A 17877-nucleotide genomic window follows, 5' to 3' on the forward strand; every position below is an offset into this window, starting at 1 on the left:
AGGGGAGGAAGAGAGCAAGGGGGAAGGAGCAGCAGGCTGCTGCCAGTTGGGCTTTGCCTGCCCTGGGCTGGATGGAATGGAGCCCACTCACCTTGATGTCCCCCCAGCTACCGCACCTTGAGTATTGGGGGGAGCTGGGCTGGGCCCACGTGGCAAGGGGGTCTCTCTTCCACCACCACCCCCCACCTAGACCTCTTGACAGTGGCAGCAGAAGCTGTTGGCTCAGCTTTACCATGGCCAGAGCTGGGAAGGGGTATGGGGGAATGGAGCCCCCCTCAACTAGTGGGCCCAGCTGAGCTCCCCCAAATACCCTAGCTGGGGTAGCTGGGGAAGGGCTGCGATACAAGGGGGCTCCTTTCCACCATGCCCCCCACCTCCAGCTCCAGCCAAGCAAACCTGAGCCGTCAGCTCCCTGAGCTGCCTGCTGTTCTCTCCCCCTCTCTCCCCAGCTGACAGCCCTGGGGGTGCTGGGGCATCATCACCAGTGTGAGCATCAGCCCAGCACTGCAAAGGCACTAAAAATTAACCTTCAAGGGAACACAAGTTCCCTAAGGCACTCTTTTCTATAGCACCTTCAGCTAATAGCCGATTTGATGAGGGTTAATTTTTTGTGTGATCAGCCATTTTAAAAGCACTCTGCAACCATGCACGTGTGTTATGTCACAGCTGTAGAGTACTTTCAGGGGCCCCATCGTGCAAAAAAATGTTAATTGTGTAAGCAGCCATGATGTACTATTACTAGTGCATTAAGATTTCTTTTTAGCATGAAAGTATAGTGATATTATTCCACTTAACTCACATTAGACATTATTCCCAAGAAATAAAGTGTTTCAAGTGAATACATTCCTAAACCTGTTCTACTTCAGAACAACCAATCTTTCTTAGTTAGTTGGCTAGTGAGACTTAAGTCTTCATGGCTGATCTAAATTTGCCTTGTTGCTATGTTCCAGTCACATGGCAGAAAAATAACAATCATCTTCTCTGCCCCAGGGAACTCACAATACTAAATAGCAAAAGCTACCTGTTGAGCACTCTTCCCCATTCCAGCAAAGTCCTTCAATGTGCATTTAATTTTGAGCACATAGATAACTTTATGGAAGACTTGCACATATTTATCTAGTATGGAATAGAAGGACTTGAAGAAAGTAAATTGATATGGAAGGACTTATCACTCTTTCACAGGAGGAAAACCATCAGAGTGTTATGAAAACTCTGAAGAAGGAATTAAAAAGATGGTTAAAAAGGGTGTTGATGTTCAAGCTAGATCCCAGCTACAATCACAGTGACCAGTAGTGCTAGACCTTATGTTCTGCAACTGTCTGTGCAACTGAGTGTAAACTGAGGAATAGTGAAAACCTACCATGCCATCTGGTCTCTGAAGCAACTAAGAGCCTCCATTGCACTATCTCCAGATAGTTTTAAGGGAGCAGTAGCTACTGACCACCTAAAACAACAGAGGACCTATTAAGACTGGGTGTTACTAGCCTACTAGTTCTATTCTCACAGTATGTCCTTAGACCAGCACTGCTACAACCTACACCCCTTCTCACAGTAGGACTTTTGAGAAATAAAAAATGTAGGGGGCTGTAAGTATCATTTTTCAGAAATTCCCTTCTATTAATCTTAATGCAGTGCCTTTATAGTTGTTTTGTTTTGTTTTTTGGTAATGATTTACAGGCTACCTGTCTTTGGTGCCAGAAGTATGTTAAATGTTGGCACTACAGCTTGTTCCTTTGCCCACAGATCTCTGAACTGTCAATCCTTGCAAAGCAGCATTATGAGAAGCATCACCATAATCTAAGAAGGCTAGCTATGGGTCCCACCAGTACTTTTATGACAAAGGTCTTCTACTGCCAGTCATCCTGGACGCATCTCTATTGCCCTCAGACAGCAATCTGAGAGGAGAATTTAACTGGGATGAATAGGGTTGGGGAGTAGATTCGATTAGCTACATTAATATGCACATCAATCTTTGAAAAGCCTCATTGTTTTGAATTCTTTCCAGTTCTGTGCTTGCCTCTACCTTTCTGGTTGAACTCTTTCCTAAAATTAATTCAGATCTAGAAACTGCCTCCCCTTTCTCCACCTCTTTCTTCTCATGCATCTTATATGAAACAGGATGATTGAGAGCCTAGTCATCATAGCATCAGGCCCAAGTGTGTGCCCTAACCATCAGTTTAAGACTATTCCACTTGTCTTCCAACCACCATCACAGACTGTTAGCCTGTTGGTTAGGGTGCTTTCCTGAAAAGTGGAAAATGGGACACATCTACTTTAAAGAAAGAAGTCTGGGCGGTGAATCCTGAGTGCACAGAGGCATCTCCTTTCAGCCTTCAGTAAGCTGCAGAGAGGTGTGGGGTTTTTGCTGCTTTTCTCAGTATTTCACTGCTGAGAGTCAATACCGTTCACCTTGCCCCCACAATCACAGCACCACACAGTTGCAGCTGCTATGCTTCTGGTTCAGGAGGTAGGCCACAAAGAGCAGAATAGCATGTTTGAAGGTACTGCCTGGCACAGTAAGCATGCAGTGTACATGTACCTGATGGAAAACAGAATTGATGGAGATCAGAATTTTTTTTTTTATTCTTTCATTGTGTTATTTATTTTGGCATTTTAAGTTGATTGAGTTAACTTGAAATGTTTAGTGATTTTAGCCCACACTCATCTGTATCTTCCCTTTTTGTTTCAAAAGGTATGAGATCATGAATTTTAAGAAGATGGGGAAGGATTACTTTGACTATATCAATGTTGGAAGCTGGGACAATGGGGAACTGAAAATGGACGATGACGAAATATGGTCTGAGAAAAATATTATCATCAGATCGGTCTGCAGCGAACCTTGTGAAAAAGGCCAGATAAAGGTAAAGTATTCTGTATTTGTTTGTGTATAATTTGTATAGCCTTGAAATGTTGCCCAGAAGGTTAACATCAAAACATAAGTTATATTCCTGAAGTCCTTTGGCACCTAAAAATAAGCCTACAGTGTTATATGTGTGCTTATTACCTTTATTGTAATGGTCACATTACTCTTTATTGCCTCTGCCAGTATCCCTCTGTTGACTCCTTTTGTTCAATTTAGTTTGTAAAATCTTTGGGACACAGTGGGTGTATCTACACGAGGATCTAACAGTGCAGTAGCCTAATAATACTCTGCAGTAGCACATCACAGCACAAACAGTGCCAATATGCTACTGTGCAGTCGTATTAGGCTGCTGTGCAGTAGCATCACTTAAAAGGTGTTCGCCAGTGCTACTGAACAATAGCTCTGGTCACTGCCCATTTATTTAGTATTGGAATATACAAGTACTAAACTAAATGCACAGTAACCACTGCACATTAATGAACATGTAGACATACCTAGTCTGTCTCTCTAGAACAGTGCTTTTTAACCTGTGGTTCATGGACTCCTGGGGTCTGCATGCTATGTCTAAGGGGTCCACAAAAGATGACTATGTTCAATCAAAAATATGTGAATACCCATACTTACAATTCAAAGTGGTCCTCAACTCTATTTGAATTTGGGGGGGGATATGCAAATGAAAAAAGACTGAAAACCACTGCTCTAGAAAAAGGAAGGGTTTATACAGCACCTAGAACAAGGCGATCCTAATCCCTGATTGTAATATGCTAAAATGTGGATTTAGGAGCCCAAATACAGGCACCCCAGCCTAACTTTTTAAGAGCCCGTAGTTTCTTGTTCGGATGTTACAGTTGTTCAATTCTTACCATGCTCCTTAATAATCACATTTTGCTTTGCTTTGAGAACATCCCTTTCCTATTTCCATTAGCAGCCTGCAAACTGTTATAATCTGTGAGTTAGGAGATTGAGACTCGGTGTGAATGAAAAGATTCAACCATGAATTCTGACAGGTCCTCATGAACAGCATTGGGATTTAGACATGACTCTACTCACAGTTAAAGTGATAAGCATCAGGAGTTAATCAGGACTTATTCGCTGAAGTGCAAGGAGATAACAGCAGCATGTGATCTGAATCAGGCCTGCAGTCTGCAGGGATAAGCATTTATGTTGATTAAGCTTAATGATCTGATTTCAGAATAAGTAACACAAGTAGTGAAAGTCCTGTTACTAGAGTGGAACCCAGGCTACAGATTTTGAATCTGAATTGTGCCCAGTTTTCAGGAGCATTTGGATTAAGGGACACTGTTTTGTATGGATTAAGGAACATTACAAAGTTTTATTACAGCTCTGCTCTTGCCCTGGAACCCTAGTTCAGAAGCATATGAGTAAAGCCAAATGTAGGGCAGATCCTTTTAGTGATCTTCCCTCTTTTGTTCTGTATTTAATTGTAAATCCCACATGTTCTTGCACAGGCAGTAGCCCCTGCATGAAGATGGGACAGAGATCCTAGCTCCAATGAAGTTTTGTCACTGAATTCAGTTAAACCAGGATGTCACCCAGGGCGTGCTGTACACATGTGCTTTACTGTGGAGTTGACTATTTAACTCCTCAGTAAAGCATCACCATCTACACATGTGCTGGTGTTAGGGTAAAGCAAATTAATTAAGTCCGCTGTAAGATAGTATGGTGGGGACCATACTTAACTCCAGGGATAGTTGCTTAACTCTGCCGAAATGCATGTGTAGATGGTGACACGGACTGGCTGGGGCATGAGGGTGCTAAAGTACGCGAGTTGCCTACAACCTAGCCCTGCACTGTAGCACCCTGAGCCCCAGCCAGCCCCTCCACCACCATTCCCTGCCAGCCCAGGGCTCCTCTGCCCCAGCTCAAAGTGCTGTGGTCCTGGGCATACGTGTAGATGCTGGACCATGAAGCAACTGACACTGGTGCAAACTCCACTAGAGTTTATCACATCATCTAAATAGTACATGTAGATGCACCCAGGGAATTTGACAGCTCACAGAGTATCAGTGTCCCATTTTTCAGCATATTTCAACATTTCCCTTGCTGAAGGGCCTCTTACGAATCAAATGTAGCCTTATTCTGTATGTCTGAATTATTCTGGAGGCAAAAAGATATTAAATAGAAGCTTGAAGAATCACAAGAGCAGCCAAGAAAGTGGACTAAGGTGATAAAAACTGCAGGTGAAAATGAGGGTGTATTTTAGTTAAGTGGGGCAGGATCAATTAGGTGGTTTCCTGGGCAAACCACTGCAGCTAACAACTGTTGGGTGTTAAAGAAAAAGGGAAAGAACAGAGAGGCAGCTGAATAGAGTGTTGCATAAGCACAGCTGGTAATGGGACCTCCAGAGGCCGTCCTGGCTGGGGCCAGGTTGAAAAATGGTCAAGGGAGCAGTTTTCTTTCAGTTTCATCCAAATTAAAACTTTTTGTCGAAACACGGCTGTTTGGGTGATTTTTTTTAATGTCCAAATGTTTTGACCTTGATGTTTTCACATGAAGTTAATTAGGCAAAAACATTGGCATCTCTATTTTATGGTCTCATTTTGTTTAGATTTTTGATATAATGTACACTGTAATAGTTCTGCATTGCAATGTTTCAGAATATCTATTCCATTAAAAAGTCATAATTTCAGCTTTGTATTTCAACTCAAAATGAAACCAAATTAAAAAATTTCAGATAGACCCATGTGATAGATATGCCATTTCCACTCACAAACCTCACAACCAAAGAAAAATATCTGTGAATTGTCCTATCTGTCTTCCTATATATTTGACTCTTCAGGTGATTTTTTTTTTTTTCCTTCAAGAACCTAATGGAAAAAAATGCCTATCTTTGAACAAATCGATTAAAGATTTATTTTCCAGATTTCTTCACTGCAGCATTATACAACAGCAGTATAATATGCTGGCTGATTATGTTCCTTTGCATTTTATTAAAATTCCAATCTGTGACATTTTGCTATGAAAAAAAATTCTAAATTCATCGCTACAGAACCTATACAATCAGCCTACTTTCTCTGCTATAATTGGTAGTGTTTGTTTTTTGAAGGATTTCAAACGTAATGAGCAGAGACTGAGAATATTTTACTTCAAAAAGGAAAAGGCCTTCTCATTACCCTTGGCATGGAACACAGATGTATTCAGTGCCCAGGATAGATCGGGATTTTGAAAAGTTTATACCTGATTATCAGGCTGCAGAAGTATGTAGTGTGGTGAAGCAGTAGTTCTGAAAACCAGTCCTGATGTTGCAATGGAAACACTTTCTCACGGTTAAATGTTAATTAAAATGTATCTGATCTGAATCATTTTGGAAGAGGCATCAAATTTGATGTTCATAAACTGTAATTTGTCTCAAACTGCTGAATACTGTACTACTGTGACCCAGTGTACCAAATCTTTAGGAAAGCAAAGCTGTGTCCTCATTTTTCCCTATCAGATATGGACCAGAGCTGGATGAATGATCTGTCATGAATAATATCATCCCCCTTCTGCTTGAAAATTATTGAAGAGATTTTGATCTTTAGAAATGTGTTTGTAAGCTAAGTCATTTATCTTAACATACATCAGCCTACAAGTTGGCTGCAAAGCATCCAGAATGCTCATTTCTCTGAATGGCTCCTAGCCATGGTGCAAGTTTTTGTTGCAACTGTTATTTAGATTTATATCCCCCTCTATCCACAAAGGCTCAGAGCAGCTAATCATAATAGACAGACAACCCCAAGACAAGAAACAACAACAAACCCCCCAGCTGACACCTTGACATTTTAAGATTTCACCCCCACCCCACTTCCACTTCCCTGCCTATTACCTAGAGAGCAAATCCTCACAGTCTGTTATTGTTCACACAAGTCAAAACAGAAGAATTTACAATGGCAAGATTAAAAGGGATTCTGGCACCATCATCAAACACCAGTTCAGTCCAGTCACAAATAAAGGATAAGGACACTAAGGGAGACTAAGGATAATAAAGAAATCCCAGGATGTCTCCTTTATGCACCTAGACACAAACTAGATTGCTATTACTCTGAACTCGGATTCCCTCTGGGATCGCCAACAAGATTTCCTAAAATGCACTCCCACCAGGACTTTCCTTGGCCTTGAGGCTCTGTCCTCAAATTAGGGAGAGGTGATACTTGACCATTAATATGCTCCAAGGCCGTCTGTCAGTTTGTCAGCATGGCTCTCAGGGAACTGGTCACCATACCCCAAACTGGCAAGATTTTCCCACCAGAACTGGGAGGCTGCCTGTGCAGGCTCGTATGTCTGAAGTAGGTCAATGGACCTATAAAGTTCAGAAGTCCACTGTATACAAAAGAGGACACTGCAGCTAGGGCTCACAAAGAGGATTTTCAATATCAGAGGAAACTTTGGCAGCATTAAGGAAAATTGTTTCTTTTTTAAACCTTCATGTAACTGAGCTGTTAACTATTTGTCTCAGGTAATCCGTAAAGGAGAAGTCAGTTGCTGTTGGACTTGTACCCCTTGTAAAGAGAACGAGTATGTCTCTGATGAATACACCTGCAACGCATGCCAACTAGGCTCCTGGCCCAATGATGAACTTACAGGTGAGTGAGTTATGATTATATATAAAATGCAGTTACAAGATGCATCTGTATGTGCACTTTACTGCAGTTGGCTAATTAGCTCCACAGTAGGGTGTCATCATCTACACGTGTGCCCATATTAGGGTGCAGTAAATGAATTAACTCTGCTATAGGATAGTACTGTCCTTCAGTGGCATCATTTAGTGTGCTGAAATGTACATATAGACGGTGACCAGAGCTGGCTGGGACACAAGGGTGCTGCAGCGTAGCACCCTTGTGCCTCAGCCAGCCCCTCCGCAGCATGTTGAGTCAGGGTGGAGCAGCCATGGGCTGGCAGGCTGACACCCTGGACAGCCTGGGGCTACTTCAGCCCGGCTCTATGTGCTACTGTCCAGGGTGTATGTGTAAATGCTGCACCTGGCAGAAATAAACTCTGGCACGAACAGTCAAGGGAAATACTCAACATATGACTTGGAAAATATTCTATACAAAACTAAATACTAGCACTTTTCAGATTAGGTTTGGGTCCAAATTTAAACTAAGGCTGCCATTTGTGCTTAAGGTTCAAGCTGGTTTCTAAAGGCCTGGCACAGACCAAAGGAAGACTTTTCTCCCAAGCCACTGGATCTAGAAAGCAGCCTGGCTCTGGGTTTAGATATAACTTTGATTTCAAACTAGGCAGATTCAAATGTAGTCCTTCCCAAAGTAGGCAGGAGTTAAGTCATTAGAAAACAACTTTAATGGGGTTATATCATAGGTGATTTGTTTTTCTCCAAAACAGGTGCAAATTAATTGAAACAGCAGCATTTCCTATCTGAATTCTAGCCAGGTGTGCAGATTGCTCTTGCCAAAAGCAGGAACGATCCAAAGAGAGTTTAGCACCAAATAGTCTGTGCTAAAACGCAGGGACCATGCTCTCTTTGCCCTGGAACACATTCCTGAGGTTCCATGCAGGGCAATATCAATTCAGCAGATTTTTAAGTCTTCAGTATCTGGCCACACTGTTTATATTCACAGTTTTTTCCCAGCTGCCTAACAGTAATAGTATTATTCACATGCTTGACTTTAACAAGGTTTTTCCTTGACTTTAGCAAGGCTTTTGATATGGTCTCCCACAGCATTCTTTCAAGCAAGATGAGGAAGTATGGGTTAGATGAATGGACTGTAAGGTGGATAGAAAGCTGGCTGTATTGTCAGGCTCGGTGGATCAATGTCTAGTTGGCAGGTGGTATCAAGAGAAGCGCCCCTGGGGTTGGTGCTGGGCTCAGTTTTGTCCAATATCTTCATTAACAATCTGTAAGATGGGATGGATTGTGCCTTCAGCGAGTCCACGGATGACACCAAGCTGGGTGGTGTAGTAGATACACTGGAGGGTAAGGCTAGGATTCAGAGTGACCTAGACAAATTGGAGGAATGAGCCAAAAGAAATCTCATGAGGTTCAACAAGGGCAAGTTCAAAGTCCTGCACTTAAGGTGGAAGAATCCCATGCACTGCTACAGCCCGGGGACTCACTGGTTTAGAATCAGCTTTGCAGAAACGGGGATTATGGTGGTAAATCAGCTAGATATAAATCAACAAAGTGCCCTTGTTGCCAGGAAGGCTAATGGCACACCCGGCTGCATTGGTAGGAGTATTGCCAGCAGATTGAGGGAAGTAATTATTTTCCTCTTTTCTCCACTGTAGAGGCCATATCTGGAATATTGTGTCCAGTTTTGGGCCCCTACTATAGCAAGAATTCAGAGAGATTCTAGTGGAGGACAATGCAAATGGTGAGGGGGCTGGGGCATGTGACTTATGAAGAAAGGCTGAGGGACCTGTGCTTATTTAATCTGCAGAAGACAGGATGGGGAATTTGATAGCACCCTTTAACAACTTGAAGGGTGGTCCCAAAGAGGATGGAGCTGGACTGTTCTCAGTGGTGACAGAAGAAGGTGCAATGGTCTCAAATTGCAACAAGGGAGGTTTAGGCTGGATATTTGGAAAAACTTTCCCACTAGGAGGGTGGTGAAGCACTGGAACAAGTTACCTAGAGAGGCAGTAGAATCTCCAACCTTGGGGGGTTTTAAGGTCTGGCGTGACAAAACCCTGGCTGGAATTATCTAGTTGGGGCTGCTGCTGCTTTGAGCAGGGGGTTGGACTAGATGACTTCCCAAGGTCCCTTCCAACCCTAATTTTCTATGTTTGTATCCATATTTATAGTACAGTAACACCTAAAAATACCAGCCAGGGATCAGGGACTCGCGTTAGGCCTTATACAAACAAATAGGAAAACAGTAGTTCCTACCCCAATGAACTTACAGTTTTGGCCCATGACAAAATATAACAGGAGGGTGAATCAAATCAATGAAGTATGGAAGAAAGAGGAAAAGGTAATGATATTGCATGCCTGTGTTTTTCTATATGCAGAAAAGCCAGGAAGAATTTGGTTTTTAGTGTGCAGAAGTATACAGATAATGCTAGACTAAATATTTCTCTTGCTGTTAAGGAGATCCGGATGGCTTTAATACATTCATGACCAAGGTATCTGGTTATATTATACACAGGTTAAAAAGCAATATTAATCTATAGAAATAGTTGGGAAATTTTTTTACATGTGTTTTTTTTTTCTGTTGGAAAATAGTGGAACCCCAAACTTGTTACAAGAATGTATCAGTTTTGAGTAAATTATGAGTAGAGAAAGATTCTCAGAAAGGAGGATTTGGGGGGAGAGCCTTGTTGCCTCTCTCCTAGTTTGCACACTCATCAGGAAGGTGTGTATCCTATATTCGAGTCCTTGTTCTGGCTTTTCCCATATCCAAGGTGAGTGCCAAAGCCCCAAGGTTATAACTCAAACCCTCCTGTTGGAGTGTTCCACTCTGCATGGCTAGTTAGGCCAGAGACTGGCTCTGTAGTCTGGTGTTTAGGATACCTCATTAGAGAAGTGACAGATGCAGGTTCAAGTCCCTGTTTCAATGCCCCAAAACACTTTGCAGGATAAAAACAAACAAAAAATGATTTCCCACTCAGCTGTATTAATTTCAAAGGGCAAAAGTAAATAGTTTTTCAACCTAGTCATAATAGCTGCATACGCATCATGGTGTGTTCTTCAGCGGATGCTTGCTGGGACCATGTCTGGTCCCACCGGCTGCATACAGAAGTTCAGGCAGCCTGTTGGGGAAGCCCTCCAACTATGGTGCTTTAACAAAATGCCATGAGTCAAGATGCTGACATGGGGGGTGGAAGAGAGCCCCCTCCCCACCCGCCCCCGCCACCATGCAGACCTGTACAGCTCTCCCCAGGACCCTAGCAAGTGTAGCTGGGGGCACATACAGCAGGGCAGGCTCCCTTCCCCCTCCCCACCCCCCCATTCTTGGTTGCACAGTGAGGAGACAGAGGTTTTCTGTCTCTGCTCTGTGACAGCCCCAGCGGAAGGGTTGGGCCAGTGATCAGCCATGCAGCCACCAGCCCAGCTCTGCAGAACTGCATGGGTTGAGGGTGAAATCACCCAAAATTAACCCCTGCAGGGAATCTGTACACAAGGGGTGCCTGCAGACCTGTGGGGACGCTGCTAACACATGTTGTAATTGCAGTGCATTGAAGCAGATTTGATTAATCGAGTCTGCTGGAACATGCTAATTACTGCACTCCATATTGTGGGTTGCGAATACGTTTAGTGCCACTTCAAAATGGTGGTGGGGGCGATTTTAACTAAAGCTCGTTGAATGAGCTTTAGTTAAAGTGCCCCAACACTAGAGCTGTACAAAGCTTCGGTCCCTGATTCGATTCAGCAGAGTTTCAGCTTGAATCTGAATTGAATCAGAGGACCCTTTAATGTCTCTGAATTGAATTGGAACCCTCCAAACTGATTCCTGGCAGTCGATCTCACTGATGTGGGGGGGGGCGGCCTGCAGCCGATCTCACTCACCCAAACGTGGTCATGCTGTTTCCAGAAGTCCCGCGGCCACTTCTGGAAGTGGCGCGGCCACTTTTGCTGGTGGCCCCGCTCTCCGGCCAGAGCTCAAAGGGGGCCACCGGCACTTCTACGTGCCGCCCTGCCCATCGCCTAAACAGGGAGCGCGGCCTGACACGGGGTGCACCAGTGCTCTCAGGGGGTGCATGAGCATCCCCATGCACCCCCTACGCATCACCGCTGCCTTTCCTGTTGCTGAAACTGACAAGTGTACGTACGAAACTAACCACAGATTTCTGTGACAACATTCTGAATGGCATCTACCCCTTGTTCTTTAGTTTGGTATTGAAAAAGAGCTCTTAAAAATGCTTTTCTAACATAGCTGAAGGGTGCATTGAGCTGTAATGTTTTATGATCATATTTATGACCAAATTTTACAGCTAGTAAAGAAAATGCCTTTCCGTCTGGCCTTGTTTTTACATAAGCTTTAGTAATAAATATGAATTAAAAATAAAGAGAGAGAGATGCATTTTGTATTCTGGCACAAGAACTTCCCTTCAGTGCTACAAAACATATACTAGTCTCCTTCAAATGCCCTTATGTTTGATATTGCAGCAATCTATGCCTCTGCTGCTAGAAAAAAAAAAAAAGGTATGTCTCTGGTACTGACTGCTCCACAAAGCTACACACATAAAAAGCTGATTGGAATAAGTCTTTCTTATGCTATCTCCATCAGATAAAAGTCTTGATTCTCTGCCTCCCTGTAAATACATCAACTCCACCCCTGGAAGTGTTTGATTTTAGGCCTTTAGCTTATTGTGTTGCCCGAGATTTGAACTCTGTGGTTCACTCAAAAAAATATTACTCCATCTTTCCTCTGCTCAGTGACCAGCATTAGTTTTGTGCTGAAGACTTGATTAAATTAAAAGGGGGTGGATAATGGCTGTTGACTGAAGTTTAGACTAAAATTTAGATTAAAGTTGATTAAAAATGGTTGCTGCTTGCCTGGATTTGAGATGTTTTGGAAGAATTTGAGACTCGTCTGACCCTCTGACTACTACCCCATTCTGCTCATCCATGTGAACAACAATGATGCTGCCAGGGGTGATCCTGAGCAGATCACAAGTGACTACAGGGCTCTGGGTGCAAGGGTGAAGGAGAGGGGGGCACAGATGGTGTTCTCCTCGATCCTTCCAGTCAAGGGGAAGGGCCCGAGTAGGACAAAATGCATCCTGCAGATCCACTCATGGCTGCACACGTCACCAATAGCTATTTGGCTTAGTTTCATAGTTTCATAGTTGGCAGGGTCAGAAGGGACCTAAGCAGATCATCAAGTCTGCCCCCCTGCCATGGGCAGGAAAGGATAGGATGCTGGGGTCAAATAACCCCAGCAGGGTGGCTGTCTAGCCTCCTTTTGAAAACCCCCAGGGTAGGAGCGAGCACCACTTCCCTTGGAAGGTGGTTCTAGATCCTAGCAGCCCTGACAGTGAAGTAGCACCTCCTGATATTTAGCCTGAATTTACTCTCAGTCAACTTATGACCGTTGTTCTTTGTTACCCCTAGTAGTGGTCGGGGGAACAGGGACTCTTCCATTGCCTGCTGGTCCCCCAGGCAAGTTTATAGGTGGCCACCAGATCCCCTCTCAGCCTTTTTTTGTGGAGGCTGAACAGGTTCAGATCCCATAGCCTCTCCTCGTAGGGCCTGCCCTGCTGCCTCCTGACCATGCGAGTGGCCCTCCTCTGGATCCTCTCGGTGCTGGCCACATCCCTCCTGAAGTGTGGCGCCCAAAGTTGGATGCAGTACTCCAACTGTGGCCTGACCAATGTTGCATAGAGGTGGAGGATCACCTCCTTGGACCTGCTCATGATGCATCTGTGGATGCATGACAAGGGGCGGTTAACATTCCTGACTGGGTCCCCGTCTATAATAACTCTAAGATCCTTTTCTGCCTCTGTGCTGATGACAAAGGAGTTGCCCAGCCTGTAGGTATGCTGCTGGTTCTTCCTCCCCAGGTGCATTACCCTGCACTTGTCAGTATTGAAACCCATCCTATTCTCATCCTCCCACCTCTGTAACCTGTCCAGATCTAGTTGTAGCCTGTCCCTCTCTTATAGCATGCTCACTTCTCCCCACATCTTAGTGTCATCTTCGAACTTGAACAAGGTGCTTTTCACCTCCTCGTCCAAATTGCCGATGAAGATATTGAACAGTGCAGGCCCGAGGACTGAGCCCTGGGGGACCCCGCTGCCCACATCTCTCCAGGTTGAAAATGACCCATCCACCTCCACTCTCTGGGTGTGGCCCTCCAGCTAATTTGTGACCCATCTGACAGTGTAGGCATCGACACCACAGTCACCTAATTTTTTAATGAGGACGGGGTGAGAGACAGTGTCAAAGGCCTTCCTAAAGTCCAGAAAGCCTACATCCACTGTCACACCTGCATCCAAGGCTTTTGTGACCTGGTCATAGAAGGCCACCAGGTTGGTCTGACAGGACCTGCCTCTAATGAACCCATGTTGATTGCCCCTAAGCATAATCTCCCCTGCTGGCCCCTTGCAGATGTACTCCTGGATAATTTTCTCAAAGAGCTTCCCCAGGACCGAGGTAAGACTAACAGGCCTCTTTCCTCCCTTTTTTGAAAATGGGGGCCTCATTGGCCCTTTTCCAGTCCTCTAGTACCTCACCAGAGTACCACTAGTGCTCGTAAAGCCGTGCCAGGGGTCCTGCAATGACCTCTGCCAATTCTCTCAGCACTCTGGGGTGGAAATCATCAGGACCTGCTGATTTGAATATGTCTAGTCCCTCCAGAATTTCCCTGACTAGGTCCTCACTGACCTTAGGCCTGGCTGCACCTCCCCTGGGGCCATCCGGTATCCCAGTGGGGGGGTGTCTCTGTCCCTGCTCAGAGAAATGGAAGCAAAGAATCTGTTAAAGAGATTAGCTTTGTCGTCTGGTGCTACCACCAGATTACCAAACATGTCCTGCAGAGGACCCACATTACTTGGTGCCTTCTTTTTACCCACTATGTATTTAAAAAAGAACTTCTTGTTATCTTTGATCCAAGTCACTAGTGCCAGTTCCATCTCGCCTTAGCCCTCCTAACAGCCCCCTCTACAATCTCGAGCCAAGGAGGTATAATCCTCCGTGGTGATGGCCCCTCCCTTCCATTGGGTGTACGCCTCCTTTTTGGCTTTGAGACATTCATGGATGCTTTTGGTAAGCCATGGGGGCTTTTGAGCACTCTTGCCCCCTTTGATTCACATCGGGATTGTCACCCTTTGATCATGGGATGTTGTTCCAAGAAGAAGGATTGCTAAAAAGAGATGGGATCCACCTGATGAAGAGCGGGGAGAGCATAGTCAGAAGGACTTTAAAATATGTTTGCTTTAAAATAAAATAGGCTTTAAAATAGGTTAGGGAGAGGAGACCAAAGCCCTAAAGTAAGTGGAGAAGCAGGAGATCTGAAGGAAGCACAAAAAAGAGGGGGAAACAGGGGAGGCATTCTCATTGCCCTGATTTCTCAAGAAGAATTGACTAGTTACCTCAATTGTCTGTACACGAACACACACAGCTTGGGAAACAAGCAGGAAGAATTGGAAGTCCTTGTACAGTCATGGAGCTCTTGCATGATTGGAATAACTGAGACTTGGTGGGAGCTCACAGGACTGGAGCACTATCATGGATGGGTACAAAGTGTTCAGGATGATTAGGCAGGGGAGAAGAGGAAGAGTTGCACTTCCTGTAAAAGAGCTGTATGGTTGCTCAGAGCTCCAGTACGAAACTCAAAATGGGCCTGTTGAAAGTTTCTGGGTTTTGTCAGAGGGGAGAACAACAAGGGTGATGTTGTGGTGGGGGATCTGCTATAGGCCACCAGACCAGGAGATGGAGGTAAATGAGACTTTTTCAGATAACTAGTGGAAGTTCCCAGATCACAGGCTCTGGTTTTCATGGGGAACTTCCATCACCCTGACATCTGTGGGAGGGCAATACAGCAGTGCCCAGGCAATCTAGGAAGTTTTTGGAGAGCACTGGAGAGAACTTCCTGGTGCAAGTATTAGAGAGACAAACTAGGGGAGGTGCCATTCATAACCTACTGCTCACAAAGAGGGTGAGGGCTGTAAAAGTGGATGGCAACTTGGGCAGCAGTAAGCACATTATGATTGAGTTCAGGATACTGACAAAAGGAAGAAAAGAGAACAGCAGAGTAAGGACCATGGACTTCAGAAAAGCAGACTCTGACTCACTCAGGTAACTGAGGGGCAGGATCCCTTGGGATCCCAGTGCAAGGGGAAAAGGAGTCTAGGAGAGCTAGTTTCCAGTAAGAAACCTTACTGAGGGCTCTGGAAAAATGATGTGCAAGAAGACCCTGATGAGCAGAAAGACTCGCAAAAATGGCAGGCAACCAGCTTGGCTTAGCAAAGAACTCTTCAATGAACTTAAACACAAGAAGGAAGCTTACAAGAAGTGGAAGCCTGGACAGATGACTAGGGAGGAGTATAAGAATATTGCTTGGGCATGCAGGGATGAAATCAGGAAGGCCAAATTGCAATTGGAGTTGCAGCTAGCATGAAAGTTAACAAGAAGGGTTTCTACACCTATGTTAGCAATAAAAGGAGGGTCAGGGAAAGCTTGGGTCCCTTACTGAAAGGGGGAGGCAACCTAGTGCCAGATGAGGACGAAAAGGCTGAAGTACTCAATGCCTATTCTACCTCAGTCTTCATGGGCAAGGTCAGCTCCCAGATTACTGCACCAGGCAGCACAGTTTGGGGAAGAGGTGACCAGCCTTCAGTGGTGAAAGAAGAGATTAGGGACTCTTTAGAAAAGCTGGATGTGTACAAGTTCTTGGGGCCAGATGTAATGCATCTGAGGGTGCTGAGGGGGTTGGCTGATGTGATTGCTGAGCTGCTGGTCTTTATCTTTGAAAACTCATGGCGATTGGGGGAGGTCCCAGAAAATTGGAAAAGAACAAATATAGTGCTCATTAGAAAAAACAAAAAAACAGGAGGATCCAAGGGACTACAGACCAGTCAGTCCCTGGAAAAAAACATCAAGCAGGTCCTCAAGGAATCCACTTCTAAGCACTTGGAGGAGAAGACAGTGATCAGGAACAGTCACCATGGATCCAGCAAGGGCAAGTCATGTCTGACCAACCTGATTGCCCTCTATGATGAAATGACTGGCTCTGTAGATGCGGGGAAAGCACTGGATATGATATACCTTGACTTTAGCTAGGCTTTTGATACCATCTCCCACAGCATTCTTGCAAGCAGGCTGAGGAAGTATGAGTTGGATGAATGGATTGTAAGGTGGATAGAAAGCTATCTGGATTGTTGGGCTCAATGGGTAGTGATCAATGGCTTGAGGTCTAGTTGGCAGCCAGCATCAAGTGGAGTGCCCCAGATCCTGGGGCCGATTTTGTTCAATATCTTCATTAACTGTCTAGAAGATGGGATGGAGTGGACCCTCAGCAAGTTTGCAGATGACACCAAGCTGCAGAGAGCAGTAGATATCCTGGAGGGTAGGACTAGGATTCAGAGTGACCTAAATAAATTGGAGGATTGGGCCAAAAGAAACTTCATGAGGTTCAATAAGGACAAGTGCAAAGTCCTGTACTTAGGACCATATGCACTGCTACAGCCTGGGGACTGACTGGATAAGCAGCAGTTCTGCAGAAAAGGACCTGGGAGTTACAGTGGACAATAAGCTGGATATGAGTCAAGAGCATGCTCTTTTTGCCAAGAAGGCATTAGTAGGAGCGTTGACAGCAGGTCGAGGGAAGTAATTACTCCCCTCTATTCTGCACTGATGAGGCCATATCTGGAGTAGTGTGTACATTTTTGGGCCCCCCACTATAGAAAGGATATGGACAAGTTGGAGAAAGTCCAGTGGAGGGCAATGAAAATGATTCGGGGACTGCGGGACATGACTTATGACAAGAGGATGATGGAACTGGGCTTATTTTGTCTGCCAAAGAGAAGATTGAGGGGAGATTCGATAGCAGGCTTTAACTACCTGAAGGGGGGTCCAAAGAGGATGGAGCTGGACTGTTCTCAGTGGTAGCAGATGACAGAACAAGGAGCAATGGTCTCAAGTTGCAGCAAGGGAAGTTTAGGTTGGATGTTAGGAAAAACTATCTCACTAGAAGGGCAGTGAAGCACTGGAACAGTTACCTAGAGAGGTGGTGGAAGCTCCATCCTTTGAGATTTTAAGGCCTGGCTTGACAAAGCCCTGGCTGGAACGATCTAGTTGGAGATGGTCCTGCAGGGGGGTAAGACTAGATGACGTCCTGGGGTCCTTTCCAACCTTAATTTTCTATGATTCTATGATTCTATAATAAATCAGTTACCAGAAAATATCTCTAACCCTATTAAATATAGTCTCAGAAGGCAGTGATATGCAACAGGAAATTCCCTCACAACGGTTCATTCTCAGCTAACTGCACATACAACAGCCAATTCCACATGCATGGTGCCTCAGGCTAACAGGGTTTCATAGATTCATAGATGTTAGGGTCGGAAGGAACCTCAATAGATCATCGAGTCCGACCCCCTGCACAGGCAGG

General features: G+C 44.8%; 1 protein-coding gene across 3 annotated transcripts in view; it reads left to right on the plus strand.

Moving 5' to 3' along the window:
* Window positions 1-17877, plus strand: part of GRM5 (glutamate metabotropic receptor 5) — a 419830-nt gene that overhangs the window by 360738 nt on the left and 41215 nt on the right. For all 3 annotated transcript variants that reach the window (XM_006030558.1, XM_006030559.1, XM_006030560.1), the window contains exons 5-6: window positions 2693-2861; window positions 7320-7446. In XM_006030558.1, coding sequence (XP_006030620.1) covers window positions 2693-2861; window positions 7320-7446 — 296 coding nt within the window. The remainder of the gene's footprint in view (window positions 1-2692; window positions 2862-7319; window positions 7447-17877) is intronic.

This window comes from Alligator sinensis, unplaced genomic scaffold (assembly GCF_000455745.1).
Source record: "Alligator sinensis unplaced genomic scaffold, ASM45574v1 scaffold532_1, whole genome shotgun sequence".
Taxonomy (NCBI): Eukaryota; Metazoa; Chordata; order Crocodylia; family Alligatoridae; genus Alligator; species Alligator sinensis.